At 41.6% G+C, this 19,118-nt stretch overlaps 1 protein-coding gene across 2 annotated transcripts in view; it reads left to right on the top strand.

Moving 5' to 3' along the window:
* The window catches only part of CPNE4 (copine 4), a 915,330-nt gene that overhangs the window by 524,157 nt on the left and 372,055 nt on the right, over nucleotides 1-19,118 (top strand). For both annotated transcript variants that reach the window (XM_073678089.1, XM_073678088.1), the window contains one exon: nucleotides 9,122-9,301. In XM_073678089.1, coding sequence (XP_073534190.1) covers nucleotides 9,122-9,301 — 180 coding nt within the window. The remainder of the gene's footprint in view (nucleotides 1-9,121; nucleotides 9,302-19,118) is intronic.

Raw genomic sequence — 19,118 nt, 5'->3', positions numbered from 1 at the left:
GTTCAGCTTCTGCACCTCCTCTTCCATCTCCGAAATGACCACATCAGTCACAAACTGACAGCATTGCAGCACTGCCTTGGCCAAGCAGCAACAGGCTGTGCTGAAGATAGCATGCTTAATGCTTAGGTGACAAACTGCCCAGCACTGCAGAGTTGTTGAAAGCAGTAACACAGCAGCCTGATCTGTGGCTCTCACCGCTGAACATACAGCCAGGCATGGTCGTGTGTGACAATGGGCGGAACCTGGTGACGGAGAAATGACAGCCGGAGTAGATACGGTTTCCCTCTATGCCAGTCCTTTCACCGAGCTAAAGAATATGGCTGTGGTGAAATACAACTTCCACTGAGAAGCTGTTTCAGATTGAAAAACATTATGCCCACCAGAGGATTTGATTCTGAGGGCTCACCTTTCTCCCCGGCTCAAGAGCCCCATAGCAGCTGCAAAGTTAGCGCTATCATGAACTCTCCTGAGGTAGAAGCCAAGGCACACCAGAGGATTCTCTGGTGGGACTGTCCAACCCTGCCGAGAAGCAGTCCTGGCTAAGAAAAGTGTGGGGGAAGGTTCCCGGACACTCTATGGCTGCTTTTTTAATGTGGATCAGACGTGCTTATGCATGTTATTTCTCAAACCGCATTGCAGATCAGGCCATTGACCAACACTGTAGTCATGAAATTAAATGCGCAAAGAAAGATGTGTGTGTGTCAAAGCACCACCGACAAGTGCGAGTTGATGTTGGACGGGCTGCCATTGCTTCTGCAACAAGCTGCATTAGAGGACTTCCTGGGAGAAATGACACTCAGAGTAGATACGGTTTCCCTCTATGCCAGTCCTTTCACCGAGCTAAATACAACTCTCAGCAAAAAAAGCTGTGGACTGGCTGCGTAGCATCGATGGCCACATTCACCTGTCCACGTGTTTGTGGGTAGGCGGTCCTTTTCAGTAAGTGAGTAAGTGCACTGGGGAGGGCATGGGTAATTTTGTGGGACCCGTGCTTGTGGAAGGCGGAGACGAAATCGGGTGAAATAGTGGCGGCTGCGGACCGAATATGGACAACTGGCCGCTGCTGGCATGAGGTTGTGAAAAGCTTCCGCCTCCACGAGCCTAAAAGGCCATATTTCAAGTGCAAGCAGCTGCCCAGAAATCTGGCAGTTTAGTATTGCGGCCTGTGGATGGGTGGCTGGCTGCATGCTTGCTCTTGCATTCCAAGTAACAGAAAACTAAGCAGATGGTGGCCTCTATCATCATCATGCCCACCAGAGGATTTGATTCTGAGGGCTCACCTTTCTCCCCCGCTCAAGAGCCCCATAGCAGCTGCAAAGTTAGCGCTATCATGAACTCTCCTGAGGTAGAAGCCAAGGCACACCAGAGGATTCTCTGGTGGGACCGTCCAACCCTGCTGAGAAGCAGTCCTGGCTAAGAAAAGTGTGGGGGAAGGTTCCCGGACACTCTATGGCTGCTTTTTTAATGTGAATCGGACATGCTCATGCATGTTATTTCTCAAACCGCATTGCAGATCAGGCCATTGTCCATTCATGAAATTAAATGTGCAAAGAAAGATGTGTGTGTATCAAAGCACCACCGACAAGTGCGAGTTGATGTTGGATGGGCTGCCATTGCTTCTGCAATAAGCTCAATTACAGGACTACCTGGGAGAAATGACACCCAGAGTAGATACGGTTTCCCTCTATGCCAGTCCTTTCACCGAGCTAAATACAACTCTCAGCAAAAAAAGCTGTGGACTGGCTCCATACCGTCCCTGGCCACATTCACCTGTCCACGTGTTTGTGGTTAGGTGGTCCTTCCCAGTAAGTGCACTGGGAGGGCCACGGGTAATGTTGTGGGACCCGTGCTTGTGGAAGGCGGAGACGATACCGGGAAAAATAGTGGCATCTGGGGACCGAGTATGGATACCTGGTCGCTGCCGCCATAAGATTGTGGACAGCTTCCGTCTCCACAAGCCTAAAAGTCCACATTTCAAGTGCAAGCAGCTGTCAAAAATTTGGCAGTATAGTAGTGCAGCCTGTGGGAGGGTGGGTGGCTGGCTGCATACTTGCGCTTGCATTCCAAGTAATGGGGTAGGGACAACTGAACGCTGCACTGGGACAAGGACGTGGACAGTGATTGTTGCAAGTCTGCAATGACAGGTGCATGGCGGGAGGCATCTTCGCATATGCCAAGTATCACTTATGATGGGCACACTTTTAGGCAGTGACCTGGGAGTCAGAAATGCTTCCAGAGGTCTTCCTCATGCTGTTCCCATGTCTTTTCAGCACTGTATGCATGTATCTGATGATGTGTCACACACCACATGGCCAGATAAGGTTGTAAAATGTTAAAATGACATTTCCCAGTGAATGCATTTGTCTTGGTTGAAAGCAATGCAAAAGTGTAAAAACGCATCAAAAACGCTACGTGTGAACATAGCCCAAGGTGTGGAGGAGTATTTTTGGTTTTGGTTATTTATTTTGCCTTATATACAAGTCATAACCCTGGAAAGGATGTTCCTTAACATATTTCCCAGGAAAATCCATTTTGGTTTCGTTTTTGTATGTTTTCTTGTGAGTCCGTAAAAGTGGCGTAATACTCTGACAACGTTGTTTACAACAGTGACCTGGGAGTCAGAAATGCTTCCAGGGGTCTTTCCCATGCTGTTCCCATGTCATTTGAGCACTGTTCCCATCGATTTGGGCAATTTTTAGGCCCTCTGCAGACCACCAGAGGGAGCCGCCTGAAAAATGCTCGAGTTTCCTATAGACTTACATTGGGCTCGTTGCTCGGGTCGAGCACCCGAGTATTCCAATTTGCTCGACTCGATTTCCATCTCCAAAAAGCTTGTCGGCAGAGGGAAGCATGAAGTGCTCTAAAATTTCCTGGTAGACTGCTGCGCTGACTTTGGTCTTGATAAAACATAGTGGACCAAACCAGCAGATGACATGGCTTCCCAAACCATCACCGATTGTGGAAACTTCACACTAGACCTCAAGCAGCTTGGATTGTGTGCTCTCCACTCTTTCTCCAGACTCTGGGAACTTGATTTCCAAATGAAATGCAAAATTTACTTTCATCTGAAAACAACACCTTGGAATACTGAGCGACAGTCCAGGTCTTTTTCTCTTTGGCCCAGGTAAGACGCTTCTGGCGTTGTTTATTGGTCATGAGTGGTTTGACACAAGGAATGTGACACTTGTAGCCCATGTCCTGGATACATCTGTGTGTGGTGGCTCTTGAAGCAATGACTCCAGCAGCAGTCCACTCCTTGTGAATCTCCCCCAAATTTTGGAATGGCCTTTTCTTAACAATCCTTTCAAGGCTGCAGTTATCCTGGTTGCTTGTGCACCTTTTTCTACCACACTTTTTCCTTCCACTTTTTCCTTCCACTCAACTTTCCATTAATATGCTTGGATACAGCACTCTGTGAACAGCCAGCTTATTTAGCAATGACCTTTTGTGGCTTACCCTCCTTGTGGAATGTGTCAATGACTGCCTTCTGGACATCTGTCAAATCAGCAGTCTTCCCCATGATTGTGGAGCCTACTGAAACAGACTAAGGGACCTTTCTAAATGCTTTGGAAACCTTTGCAGGTATTTTTGTTAATTATTCTAATTTACTGAGATAATGACTTGTGTTTTCATTGGCTTTAAGCTGTAATCATCAACATTAACAGAAATAAACAGTTGAAATAGATCACTCTGTTTGTAATGACTCTATAATATATGCGTTTCACTTTTTGAATTGAAGAACTGAAATAAATTAACTTTTTGATGATATTTTGTGAGAAGCACTTGTGTATGTATATATATATTGCCTAAAATTCAAAGGAAATGTGTCATCTTTAACTTTAGCCTTTTTAGAGATCATTTCATCTTCAACTTGCTTAACCATTCACAATAACATTAATTTTGACCAGGGTTGCCCAAACATTTTCATACCACTGTATGTGCTAAATGAGCTGCAAGTGTTATTAGTAGTATTATACTTTCTTTTGTAAGGCATGGTCAGCAGACCATAATGTATTTTGTAACTTCAGCTATGAATGTGATGCGACAAATGTGTGACATGCATGGTGGAAAAGTGAGTTTATTGTGATATTAATAATAGTAATTATATTGGAGATGCGCGACATGTCAAGAAATTCTTCATACAAGTTGTTACTGGGTAGAGGTTTTAAAAAAAACAACCTGTTGGCATTAGCTAGGGATTTGTGCTATGTCTTTATAATAATATGTTATTGTGGCATGGTTGGATGGGCCTTAGCATGTACTTCTATCTCCCTTTAGCTTCCAAAGGCATGATTTTGCCCCCAATACAAGTCAGACACACAAGCTATGCAAACAGGCAAGAGACAAAGATGTGCAGCACAGTGGTAATGCCTGTGCCATAACTAGCTAGCAAGTAGGGATGAGTAATATGAAACTCACTATTGAGGTGCTCCACTCTAGTAAAGGCCACAGTGGAGCATTAAAAGAGTCCCAGACTGAGCTGTAGTTAGTTGGTTGTTCAAGGTAGAGGAGATAAGACCAGCTCCATGTAAAAATACTAGTAAATGAGCAGGACTAGGAGTGCCACAGCAGAGTGGAGCACTGAGTCCTCTCCTAAACGTGTGGAACTAGTCACTCAAGATGGGTGAAGAATAGCCTCACTAGAGGTGTCTGTCAGCTAATTCCTGAGTGTGTGAAAACCTTAAAACATAACTTTTAATACCAATATGATAAAATATGCCACTCAAAAATATAGAAACGAGTCACTAAGCCAGACTGATAGCTGCCAGTAATATAGCTCAGCGACCGCCCCTGTATATTAAAAAAATAAATAGGGCCAGCTCATGTCCCCACATTCTTGTTCAAAAGGAATCTCTGGACATTAATCTCCTCCCTCAGAAACAAAGAAAGAATGGGTGAGAAAATTCCATTTTCTTCTTTTTTAATTGAATTGTGATAACTGCCGGGTCTGCACTCAGACTACACATTGTGCAATTAATTTCTCATGTCATTTTTATCTTCATGAACTCTTAGATGCTGGACAAATTGGTGGTTTATGAGTACATGTTTAGTGATTATCTTGGTTATATATACCTATGAGAAAAATCTATATATCAGAGGGTTTTTGTTTGACACAGGGTTGTTGTACTGATCCCTGTCCATCTACTCTCCCTCAGTTATAGAATCTATCCGGAATTTTTGATCTCCATACTGCAAGGCTATTTCAAAAATTTTTTTTAATATATAGGGGCGGTCTCTGAGCTATATTACTGGCAGCTATCAGGCTGACTTAGTGACTCGTTTCTATTTTTTTGAGTGGCTTATTTTATCACATTGGTATTAAAAGTTATGTTTTAAGGTTTTCACATCCTTGCTGTCTAATTGTCTAGTACACTGTGAGAACATTGGTTTGAGTGGTGGGTCATTACTCCTACCTTTTTGCTAATTAATAATTCTTGATTGTGAAAAAAAGTGCCAGGCCAAAAATGACTAGGGGACAGATGCCTGTGGGGGTTGCATGGGAGGAAATAGGATGCAGTAACTTTGAAGGTTAGGCCACAAGAGTATGCAAATTGCCAAACAAGCTACTGCAAGGCATGACTGCCAAAAGCGGTGACAAGCACAGGGAGTATGTGCTGAGCTATTGAGAAAGTGATACAGAGACTATTGCTGAGTGAAGGAGGAGCTGCTGAAGAGAAGTGCCAGCATACCTTAGCAAATGTCAGAAAATGGTTGCAAGTGTCAGTGGGAATCATTTCTTGCATGCCTCTGATGTAGAATTGTAGATGTGCAATTATTACTTTTCCATTTTTTTAGATTCTATCATAATAGTACCATTTTTCCTTAAATTCTAAGCTAATATTTAGTATTTTGGACTCTAATATCACCTTTTTCACAATGTTGAAAACAAAGCTTTTTTGTTTATTAGAATGTGACATATAGAGGTGTTGTTATATATTAAATGTAACCTATGTTGAATCTATAATCTTTATTACAGTCACATGTCTTGTGATACAAAACACTATTAAGACGCATGAGATAGATTGGTAGATTAGCACATAATTGAGTGACAAAAAGCAACATACTCTATCAAAGACATTTCCCAATGTGATTAGTTAGCCCATAAAACTAACAACCATCATTTGAAGGCAGTATATTATCACTTACTACATTGAAATTTAGATATAGAATTGTACATGTCTATCTTGCTATGGGATGAGATGCATTGCTTATTGTTCCCTTTACCCCTGCATATATCCTGAAACACTATGTAGTAAGTGCATCCTATTCTTTTCTTACTTCAGCCAAAATTTTGACAGAATTCATCTTTAAGACTTCTTGAGCAATTGCTTTTGTATCTCAATCTACTATCTCTTGTATCAGTCATTACATTCCCTCCTTACATTAATAGACTGAATGCTCTTTTATTGATTGAGGTCAGTATCTATTCTGCAACAGGCCAGACACAATGTCAGATTTGTGTCAGAGTAGACCGATCACTTGATCTGCCGAAGTGTAAGTGAAAAAGGATTATTGCCATACCCACATATGTACCTTCATTTCAGATCATGGCGATTTTACTATTGATAAGAAATAATGAAAAATTGCACCTGGTAATCTGTGCCTCACTTGCTCTGTGGTTTTCTCAATCAGCTCTTTGGAAAGATGGACAGCTCATTCACGTCAATAAGAATTGTGCAATGCCTATCCTACTCTGCGTTATACACATGCTGCTTCCTTCCTTCCTTCCTAGAAGATTATAGCTGATCTTGGTGGTCTCTAGCTTATTGCTGGGGATGCTAGCACAGAGAGACTGATCAAAGCCAAAAACCCTAAGTGTATACTATCCAACGGTTTTCAAGTCCTACTGTTGACAAGTTTTAGTATAGCTAGGGTTTAGAATATGAATTTGGTAAATTTGCATGGAAAAAAAATTATATTTTCATGAATCTCTAACTGAAATATTTACGTGTCTGCATGAAATAGGCAAGGGTGTAGATATAGGAGTGACCAGGATCTTACGCCCTTTGGCAACAAAACACATTTGTAATAGCAGAGCATGTCCCCCCAAATATTTTTATATATCAATTGTTTGACTCCTCATATTCACTCAACACTTTGAACTGAAAACCTTGTAATGACTGGCTGAACAATCATTTCCTCTGGATCAAAAGGGACCAGGGAGTATTCTCCAAAGAATTATTTCCTATGACATTTTAGAGCATCAAGAGCTGTCAAAAAATAAAAGAAGTATTATTTACCTACAAATTCTCCACCTATCCAGCACTCATTGCTCTGATGTTTCCTGCTGGTCTTTGATGATGATGATGTCACATTGACAGACATGACTGCTGCAGCCAATCACTGGCCTCAGCACTGTGATCTTGGTTGACGTGATGTCAGGGGTCGGCAATCACATGACCTCATTGTTGCAGCACACCCAAAGGGAGAACCAGCGATAGGACAGTGGGGGGAGAGAGGATTGCAAGTAAATCTTTCTGTATTTTATGACATTTCCTTTGTCCCTTTTTTTGATCCCAGACTGCTCATTTACCTTGGGGGATCTAAAACTCAGCAGCAGACATGAGCACTGATTGCTCTAAGGAGAGTAAGAAATCCGCACAAAAATTTGGACTTCTTTAGATTTGAAAAATAAAGAATATAAAAGTCAAAGGTGGTTATTCCTGTCAAACTTTATCTATGGCATGAAGTTTACAGTGCACATCTAGAGTCTCAATACATTTCATATGTGGGCTATAATGAATGGCATTGTGGGTTTGGGATATGATGATTCAGATCGTAAGAACATTTAAAATTCTCCGATCCTATACAGGACTCATAATGAAAGAGGGATAATGGTAGCTCCGAGAATTCATAAATATGTATTTATTTTACTCACTTGTATAGCACCATTAATTCCATAGCGCTTTACAGACTTCATCATCATGGTCCACATTGGGGCTCACAATCTAGATTCCCTATCAGTATGTCTTTGGGGTGTGGGAGGAAACCAGAGAACCTGGAGGAAACCCACGCAAACATGGGGAGAACATACAAACTCCAGGCAGATGTTGTACTTGGTGGGATTTTAACCCAGTATCCCAGTGCTACAAGACTACCCTGCTGCCCATATGTAGGCAGTGGTATACAAAAAGTACAGCATACAAAATATAGTAAATATTAATAATTTTTATACCTTGGTGTTGTGAAACACTGACAAAAATAATTGTAACTGTGTAATCCTTGACATTCCCTTATACTTCTCTCATAGTAAATTCTACAGCTATTGAAAAACTGGCAAGTAACATTTATTTTCAAACCTTCCTACAGTTATATTTTTGCTAATGTAAACATGTTTTTATGCAGAAATCCTGATAAAAATGTAAATTATACACATGCACTAAAAATATACATCTGAACATAACTACATCAAAATGGATTTTGGCTGCATTTTCAAAATTACATCAGTTATACGTGCTGCTTGTGATTGTTGAAGTACTCTTTACATGTAGTAGTGTCCTCTTCAAATTAACATGTAGAGTACTTGCACAAACCTGGTCCTGGAAATGGACTTTTTAATGACTATCTCCCCAATTCAATCGTAAAGCATAATCATTATAAGGTTTATGCACAATTTATTATTGGTTTTCTAATGGTGTTGCTGTAGTTACGTTATTTTCAGTGCATAAAGATGCATTTTGCTATGAAAGAATATTCTCATGAATATAAATTAAATGGCTGCATTCCATGCTTCAAATGACTAAACCAAAACACAAGGGGGCAACCACGTTATTTGCTGCACTCATAACTAACAAGTCTTCTTAATATAATAACTCTTCTCTGTATATTTTAGATAGATACACTCACAGAAAATACAATGAAGTAGCAGCAGGCTCAATTATTTTATTTCGGGTGCCAGGCATCCAAGACCTATACCCAAAAAAGTTTTGTAATGTAAATGAAAAAAAAAAATCAGGAGGAAATAACACTTCCCAAAAGATTATCATGCAAAAATTGGATGCTATATTGGCACATGTGGCAAAGTTTTGGTTCTATTGCAGAATGTTTCTCATAGATAGATAGACAATTAAAGATTAAATAAGTGAATTAGTTATTGACTTTCTTTTTCTTCTTCTCACAGGTGGACAGAACCGAAGTTATCAGAACATGCATAAACCCTATTTTCTCCAAAATTTTCACAGTCGACTTTTATTTTGAAGAAGTTCAGCGCCTTCGTTTTGAAGTTCACGACATCAGCAGCAATCACAACGGCTTGAAAGATGCAGATTTCCTTGGTGGTATGGAGTGCACTTTGGGACAAGTAAGTGGACAAAATCCAATACACTCAACCTATCTTTAGTGTTAGTTATACTGAATATTTTATAAAACAGGGTGGAATACAGACACAGCAAAGGAGGACTTCCAACTTCTGAGGGCTTGAAGATGGCTCTTCTACCATTTGTTCGTGAAAATTGAATTTTTATAAATAGTTTACATGCCAATATTTTGCTACATACACTAGTATATTTGAGTAAAATTATTGGAATAGCTACACATTACACCTGTAGGTTCTTTTATGACATCCATGGGCATTAATATGGAGCTGTTCCGTCCATCTTTGCAGCTATAATTTTTCAATCTTTTCTGGTAAGATTTTGGAATTTTTACTATTCATCCAGAAGAGCATTTGTGAGGTCAGACACTGATGTTGGATGATAAGGCCTGGCTCACAATGCCGATGGGGTTATAGTCATGGCTCTGTATGGACCAGTCATGTTCTTCTACACTAAATGCACCCAACCATGCCTTTATGGAACTTGCTTGGTGCACTGGGGTGCATTCATGCTGGTAATCAAATTCTTTCCACAAAGTTGGAAGCTACAATTATCCAAAATGTCTTATTATGCTGAAATCTAGGGGACTCTCATTTTGTCCTACTAAAGCTCTGGATAAAATCAAACTGTGCAGTGACATGGAGGATTACTTCAGGAGACTACGCCTAAGGGAATTTTTCAGCGACAGAGAGAATTCCGAAACCAACTGGGCCGAAGGAAGAAAGATCCTGGCAACCAAGAAAAGGTCAGACTTTACACCTGATCCTAATCGTAACTCCCATTTGGATAACTATATAGACACTTTCAGACATTTGGTAAAATCCACCATTTTAGATAAACACAAGAGTCAACCATCCAACATCAATGTCCAGGAGAGAAGGGCCATACAATCTTTGAAAACCAACAAAGAAATCATCATTAAACCTGCAGACAAGGGTGGTGCAATAGTCATGATGAACAAATCAGACTACCTGTAGGAAGCAAACAGACAACTGATGGACACACACTACTACAAGAGATTGGAGCCTGACCCCACACAGGACTATCACAAGGAACTAAACAAGCTAGTTTCTTGTCTACCTGACATATCCTTAAAAGCTGGTGACCTGATACCAGAGAGTCCAAGAACAGGCACGTTTTACATGCTTCCCAAAATCCACAAATCAGGAAATCCAGGAAGACCAATCATTTCATGTGTGGGCACCCTCACCGAACAAATTTCTGGATGGGTAGAGGGTGTTCTCAAACCCCTGGTAAAAGAGACACCCAGCTACATTCAGGACACAACTGACCTATTGAATAAACTGTCAGCAATAGGTCCTCTACCAGAAGGAACCATCCTCGCCACCATGGATGTGGAATCTCTGTACAGTAACATCCCACACGAGGATGGATTGAATGCCTGCAAAACCTTCCTGGAAAACACAGGAATTGATGCTGACTCTGTGGTGAAACTTACTAAATTCATCCTTACCCACAACTACTTCACGTTTGATGACAACATATATCTACAGGAGACCGGCACAGCAATGGGAAGCAAAATGGCACCACAATATGCAAATCTTTTCATGGCCAAGCGTGAAGGTGACTTTTTATCCTCTTGTCCTATCTGACCTCATGCCTACTACCGCTATATCGATGACATTTTAATTATCTGGACGGAGTCTGAGCAACAGCTGAAGACATTCCATGAACACTTTAATCAGTTTGATCCCACCATCAACTTAACACTCAACTACTCATGCACTGAAATCAGCTTTCTGGATACCATCATCAAGCTACGAAACAATGACATAGAGACATCTCTGTACCGGAAACCAATTGACCGTCCAACATACCTCCGATGGGACAGTTTCCATCCAAAGCACATAAAAAACTCAATTGTGTATAGCCAGGCTATCAGATACAATCGGATATGTTCCAACCCTACAGATAGAGACAATCACCTTGAGGACCTCAGAAAGATTTTTTTGAACCAGGGCTACCATCCAAGAGCAATTGAGAACCAGATTACAAGAGCCACCAGAATATCAAGGAATCATCTCCTACTTTACAAAACTAGAGAAGACAACAACCGGGTTCCTCTCGTAGTCACCTACAACCCTAGTCTGGAGGTGCTAAGAGGAGCTGCACGGAAACTGCAACCACTCCTACAAAAAGATGCCCGACTAAAATCAATATTTCCGGATCCCCCACTCTTGTGTTTTAGACAACCTCCGAATCTAAAAAGCATCATTGTCAGCAGTTACAAGAACCTTTCCCTGCAACCAGAACAGGTGCAAAACCTGTCCATCTATAATGACAACTGACAAGATAAAGATTCCTGGGACAGATCAGAACTACAAGATCCCAGGTAACTTCAGTTGCATCACAAGCAATGTGGTGTATTTAATTATATGTACCAAATGTCCAACATGTACATAGGGGAGACTGGGCAGAAATTCAGAACAAGAATGAATTCTCATCGCCACACAATAAAAGAAAAGCGTATGCACCTACCTGTAGCAAAGCACTTTTCCAGCCCTGACCACAGTTTAACAGATATGAATCTGCTCATCTTAAACAGCAACTTCAAATCTCGGAGAGAGAGAAGAATTTGGGAATACAAACTGATAACCACCTTTGACACATTCAAAACAGGATTAAATGTATCACATGGATTCATGAGCTTTTATACAAAATAAATGGGCATTTGGGTATATCATATATTCATGTCTTGTTATATAAATTTAAAGGACAACTGGGGATATCACATCTCCAAGAGACTCGATTTTGAGGACAATGAACTTTTGACATGTATGTGAACTCTCTTGCTTTGATTTATCGCTTTCCACAACTCACTTAAGTATTTTCAGATGTCCACAGGTTACTAACCATATACCAATAATACAATTTGTTCCGCCTATCTTAGAATCTTGCTTTAACTTTCCCAGCTCCTCTCCTCCTCCCTAGCCTGACTCTGCTTTACGTCACCTGTCGTATTTACGACAGCACATAGCACTGATTTTTTTTCCTTTTTTTTTTTTTTTCTTTCTTTGGCCTATGTACATATGTATGTGTTTTCAGATTTGGTGTCATTATTAGCCTGAAGAAGAGACCTGAGTTGTCTCGAAAGCTTGCTATGTTTACCATCTTTTCAGTTAGCCATTAAAAGGTATCAACCACTGAGGACTCTCAGATTCCAACATTGTTCTATCTACTGGCTAACACTGTATGAATATTCTTTACCTTATTATGCTGAAGCAGTAAAGGGGTTACCCACTTTATCTTTATTTTAATACATGTGTTGGGGAAATGATTTTGTGGCACTTGCTAATATTTAAGTATATAAGTCTCCCTTACAGACTGCATAGTTCTCTTGTCCATAAAATACCTGCTGGTGTAGGAACATGTGACCCAACCTGTCCATCAGCCTTGTCCAATTGAAAACAGCTTTCCCATGTGATGTGTTTTTTAATTGGAGGAAGTGGATGGACAGGTCTGGTCATATCTTCCTCCATCAGCAGCCATTTTGAGAACTTAAGACTTATGCAGTCTGTGAGGAAAACTGAACTAACAAGTGCAGAAGATTAACCTGTAATATTTATAAATTAATAAGTGCCACAAAATCAAGTCCACAACACATTTGTTAAAACTAAGATAAAGTGGCCAACCCCTTTAAGATTTTGCTTTAATTATGCAAACTTCTGTAAAACAACACCATAGCATTATCCTCGGCCGCCAAACTTTACAGTTCGCACAATTCAGTAGGCCAGCTAACATTCTCCTAACATTCACATAAATTGGCCATTAGACTGCCAGATAGAAAAGCTTGATTCAATAATCTACAGAGCACATTTCTACTGCTCCAGAGATCCATCCGATACTTGGCATTTTGATGTGAACCAACAGAGCATTGGCGTCTTTCATAAACTATGCACCTCGGAACTCGATGACTCCACCCTGATACTTTACGTAGTCTCTCATGTCATGACTGAGTAGCTGTGGTTCCTAAACCCTTCCACTTTTGAATAATAATATTCACAGGTGGAGATAAAGTATTTAGGAGGGAGAAATTACACATTTGGTTGAATCATATTAGTTTAGTTCTGTTTTAGTTTAACATATAATTGAGCAGATTAAAAAGGAGACACAGAAGTTTCCATACAGGGGTAGTCTTCAGAAGGACTTTAAATTTTTTTCATACAGACCGAAGAAATTGTGCTCACCTTGTAGAGTAGTGCAATGTCAGGCACCACTGTATTAGAGGGTTAATCCATGGTTGCTTCTCCTTTATTTGGTTAGAATGAGGTTGCAGCCATCATGAACAAAGTATATGGAAGTAAAAGACTTGTGTGATGGCCACACAGTTGAAAAATTGTGGCAATGTCTAATCCTGTATTTCACTGTACAAGGCAAAGCATAGCAATGTGTTGCAGCACAGAACTGGGGCATTTGTGAGCTAAAAAATAACTTGAATATATCATTATGTCTCTAACATCATGTCCTCCCTCTAGTTAAAGCTGAATCTGTCAAAAACTGAACTCCTTGTGTTTATTCCATCTACTAACCTTCCCAAACCCAATATTTCCATTTCCGTGTGCGGCACACCCACTCTCTTGGGGTTATATTTGACTGAGATCTTTCCTTCACTCCCCATATCCGATCACTCGCCCACTCATGTCACCTACACTTCAAAACATCTCTAGAATTCAACCTTTTCTTACCTTTGACGCTTCAAAAACTCTTACTGTTGATCTTATTCATTCTTGTCTGGACTATTGCAACTATCTACTAATCGGTCTCCCTCTTACTAAACTCTCCCCTCTCCAATCCACCCTGAATGCAGCAGCCAGGATCATTTTCCTCTCCAACTGCTACACCGATGCCTCTACCCTGTGCCAGTCATTGCACTGGTTGCCCATCCACTACAGAGTCCAATATATAAACTTATCACTCTCACCCACAAAACTCGCCACAGTCCTGCACCACCGTACATCTCCTTCCCCATCTCTGTCTAACACCCTACACGTGCCCTCCATTCCAGTAATGACCTAAGACTAACATCCTCAATAATCTGAATTCACGTCTCCAAGACTTCTAGCGAGCTGTGCCAATTTTCTGGGATGCATTACCTAGGACAATATGATGAATTCCCAATACCCACAGTTTTTTATCGTGGCCTATCTCCTCACCTCACTTATGGAGCTTATGGAGCTATTTAAATTTTACCCTTCCAAAATTTTCTTCCAAATCTCGTTCCTTATAGCATCTGTTTACATAGCCTCCTTGCACTTAATAGCACTCTGCATCTGTACTTGTACAGATACTGGCTTGTGGCCAGTTCATGCAGCATTATTTAAACACCCTGTTCATTATATTGATGGCTGGATCATACAATACAAGCCCTTTTTATTATTTACCTTCTGTATCTCTCCTATTTCCTCATAGATTATAAGCTTGCGAGCATGAACCTCACTCCTCTTGGTATCTGTTGAACTATTGTATGTGTTTATTCTGTTATGTCTTTATTGTCTGTACAAGTACCTTCTGATATGTAAAGTGCCATGGAATATGCTGGCGCTATAGAAATAAAAATTATTATTATTAAATTATTATTATTATTGACAAAATGAGAATAGTCAATTGTAGTAATAATCATTGTGTAAATTCAAAATGTAAGTATTGTAGAGATTCACTCAGGTAGGCATTAGGCAGCATTCACACAGGCATCATTTTAGTCCAGCAAGTCAAGGTATATTAGCTCCGTAAACCTCGGAGGGACTTTAGCACAAAACAGCAGTGCTCTGACACAAAGGTAAACACAGCAGGAAAGTACAGTACATATGGCAGGTCAATACTCCTTCAGGTATACATCCAATACTCCGGCAGGTATACAACCAAAACTCCGGCAGGTATACATCCACCCACACACGGGTCAGTATACGATCTCCCCAGCTCTCACACTCCGGTAGACTGTCCACTATTAAATGATCCTTTTTCCCTCTAGGACCAAAGACTGCTCAGCTCCTCAACTGACTCCTCAGTCACTACAGTCAGAGATAGACCCTCATTTGTCTCTTTCCCAACTGCAGCTCATATTTTTGCTGGGCACTCCCAAGCAGCACACTCAACTCTACTCAATCCAGCAAACTGGCTGTTAGGAACTGACCTGGGTTGGAATAGTGGGATTGCAAACACTAGGGGCAACTTTAGCAGGCAGTGTAGCCCGGAATAGCCAGAGGTCGGTACACAGGAACAGCAGTATAGGCTTGAAAGATTTAGCAGGTTGCGGAGACAGGAATAGCCAGAGGTCGGTACACAAGAAAAGCAGTATAAGCTTGAATGAGGCAGCAGGTGAAGGGAGAGCTTGATTAAAGGCTGGGAGCTCAATAATCTCACAAGGAAGTGTGACGCCCTGCTGTGCATGGAGTCACAGACCAAAGGGGGGTGCATTTCAGGTTTTCTCCACAAGAGACCCTCAGAGCATACACACACCTCCACCCTACCTCAGAACCACCAGAGGGAGCCCTTTAGTGAATATATAAAGGAGGGTGGAGGCAGGAAGGGAGGGAGTTCAGTCAGTTGTCTAAGGAGTGAGTCCAGTCAGGAGTCTCTGCTGAGACACAGAAGGTTAGTGACTCAGCAGGTTTCTGCTGAGAGGAGTTGTTTGGAGTCTGCTGCAAGCAGCTCAGAGAGAGACAGCTAGGAGCGTTGCCGACGCTCTAAAGAGCGGCAGAAGAGGCAGCCAGCTTACTGCCAGTGTGTATAGCCTAGTGAGGGCCCAGAGTAGGCCGAAGGCTAGTGGAACAGTAGCATCGGGGACCGAGGAGCTTCATAAGCTCACCCAAGAAATATACCGGACACCGGCTCCGAGCCTGCAGAGCAGTATACCCTCTGTGGAAAACAACCGGATCTTTCCTGGAAGACTTCAGGTCTCAGGATAGCCCAGGAGCTGACACGTAACAGGACCAGGAGGCACGGAGGCTCCGCCATACCATGAGCGTGCTCTTCAGCAAAAGGCCCTAACACCAGGTCAGCCGGCGCAACACAAGGACTAAGTTAGGCCAAGTTTCAGACAGGCCATAAACTACACAAGCGGCAAGGATACAGGAGGCCCTATACCTGCTCACTGGGGAGAGACCTGCAGTGCACCCCTCACCCTACAGTGCTCCGGGCGGTACCGCAACTCCACCAGTAAAAAGGTACTGAAGCCAAACGTGAGTGTGTCTCCCATTTTTCCTTGGACCCGGCTGGGTCACCGCCATATAGTGCACCTTACCGAACACCGCTGCCCTGAGGCCTAGCTCCACCTGTGGGGAGCTACCCCATCATAGCTGCCGTAACACCGGCCTCAGTGGACTGCCGCCGCGCTGGTGGTCCTCACCAGACACCACAGGTGGCGTCACGAACTTTCATTTTCCATTTAACCCCTTTTTTTTTAAGAGAGACCCCAGGGTACGGGCCCGGGAGCCGACCACCGCGACATCCCCCAAGGCCAGGCATTAAGGCCTGGGCACCGAGTAGTCCCCATCCCCTGGGTGCCACAGAAGGAGGTGCCAGGACAGGATATATAGGGTGTTCAATCAAGAATCACAGGATGAAGCCAATCAGGAATAACACAGGGTAAAGCCACTCAGGGACAGCACAAGTACTATTATCTGGGCTAGCAAGGAACTGTCCAGCGAGCTGAATAGCTCAGAGGGAAGAGCTGCCACCTGGTGCACAAGAGCTGCTGGGTTTGAATCCTGACAGTAGTTCCCTCCTTCCAAGATGGCCTCTGGACATATCAGGGGCTGGCTTCTTTGGATGTCTCTGATGAAATGCTCTTGTAAGCCTGGGTGCATGAACGTTGCACTCTGGCTCCAAATTATCTTCTGGTCCATAACCCTTCCATTGTACCAAGTATTATAATCTTCCTCTATATCTTCTAGAGTCCAGAATTTTATCCACAATGTACTCTTCTTCACCATGGACTATTTTTGGTGGAGGAGGTGGCTGAGTTCTTCCTGGAAATGGGTTTTCACTGAATGGTTTGATTGAGGATACATGGAACACAGGGTTAATTTTCAAGCTGTTAGGAAGTTTTAAATGGAAAGCAACTTTGTTAATTTGTTCATGAATTTGAAAAGGTCCTATCAATTTTTGACCCAATTTCGGAGACGGTATGCTCGTTTTCAGATTTTTTGTAGATAGCCAAACCTTGTCACCGACCTGAAGGGTATGAGTGGCTTTGCTGGTTTTTTTTTTATAATTTTCTTGGGCCTTTTGTAACATCTCAAGTAGTTCTTTCTGAGCTTCCTGCAACTTTGTAAGTCTGTCAGTAACACCAGGAATCAAAGTATTAAATGGAAGATTAGGAATAAATACTGGATGCAAGCCATAATTAGCAAAAATGGACTTTGAGATGTAGAACTGTATTTGGAGTTGTTATAGGCAAATTCTCCTGTTGGTAAATAGTCCACCCAGTCATCCTACAGGTGAGAAATAAAACATCTCAGGTATTGTTCAAGAGTTTAGTTAGTTCTTTCAGTCTGGCCATTGCATTGTGCATGGAAGGCAGTAGACAAATTGACAGTAACTCCCAAAACTGTACAGAAGCTTTTCCAATATCTTGATGTAAACTGAACACCTCTATCAGAAATTCCATGCAGACTAAATATCTCGCTGACAATTAATTCTGTGGTTTGTTCAGCGGTAGGAATCCCTTTAGTTGGAATAAAATGGGTCATCTTTGTGAGCTAATCCACCACAACAAGGATAACAGTCATTTCTTTAGATGGAGGTATGTCCACGATAAAATCCATTGAGATTGATCCCCAAGGCCTGGATGGAACTGGAAGAGGTTGAAGGAGTCCTAACAGAGAAGATTGTGGCATCTTGTTCTGTGCATATGTTAAACAGAAAGAAACATATTTAAAAAGAAAGCATATATAAAAGAACGAAGCAGTAGTTCTTGAGTTTTTATGACTACTGGGTGTCCTAAAAGTTTAGAATCATGGACAAGTTTGAGAATTTCAAATTGGGCAGATTCGGTGACATATATTTGGTAGTTCTGCATCCAAAACCGCTCCGGAAAAAAAAAAAGATCAATGTCTTTAGATGGATAGTTAAGAAAAAAGTCAGTTTGGTATCCATCTTTAATTTTCATTAAAAATTCTTTGGTGTCCAGTATTCCCAAGAATTTTTTGGGATGAAGAATAGTATAGTCAGTGTTAGACCTCTCCTGGGGTTCAGTAGATATCCTGGACAGAGCATCAGCCTTGCCGTTTCTCAAACCAGGCCTATAAGAAATTAGAGAATTAAACCTGGAGAAAAATAAGGCCTAACGTGCTTGTTTTGTAGACAATCCTTTAGCTGTACGGATGAATTCTAAATTTTTGTGGTCAGTAAGGACAGTCACCAGATGATTGGCCCCTTCCAAAAGATGTCTCCATTCAGAGAAGGGGCCTTTCATAGCTAAAGTTCTATATTTCCAATGTCATAGTTCTTTTCTGCAGAAGACATTGTATGAGAAAGGAATGCACAAGGATGAAGCTGCATTTTGTCTCCAACACACTGTGACAAAACTGCTCCCACTGCAGAGTCTGAGGAGTCTTCTTCGACAACAAACGGCAGTTCTGAATTTGAATAGACTAGTAGTGGTGCAGAAGTAAAAAGAGTCTTTACTTTGTCAAAAGCCACTTATGCCTCCGTAGACCAGAAAAACACTTTGGTTTTCTTTGTGAGTGAAAAAATTGGTAAAATGATTTTTGAAAAGTTTTTAATGAATCTTCTATAGAAATTTGCAAACCCTATAAAGCGCTGGACGTCTTTTAAATTTCT

This window comes from Phyllobates terribilis, unplaced genomic scaffold (assembly GCF_046119375.1).
Source record: "Phyllobates terribilis strain yellow unplaced genomic scaffold, ASM4611937v1 Scaffold_4__5_contigs__length_816908805, whole genome shotgun sequence".
Taxonomy (NCBI): Eukaryota; Metazoa; Chordata; class Amphibia; order Anura; family Dendrobatidae; genus Phyllobates; species Phyllobates terribilis.
This window is presented reverse-complemented; position numbering and strand designations above follow the sequence as displayed.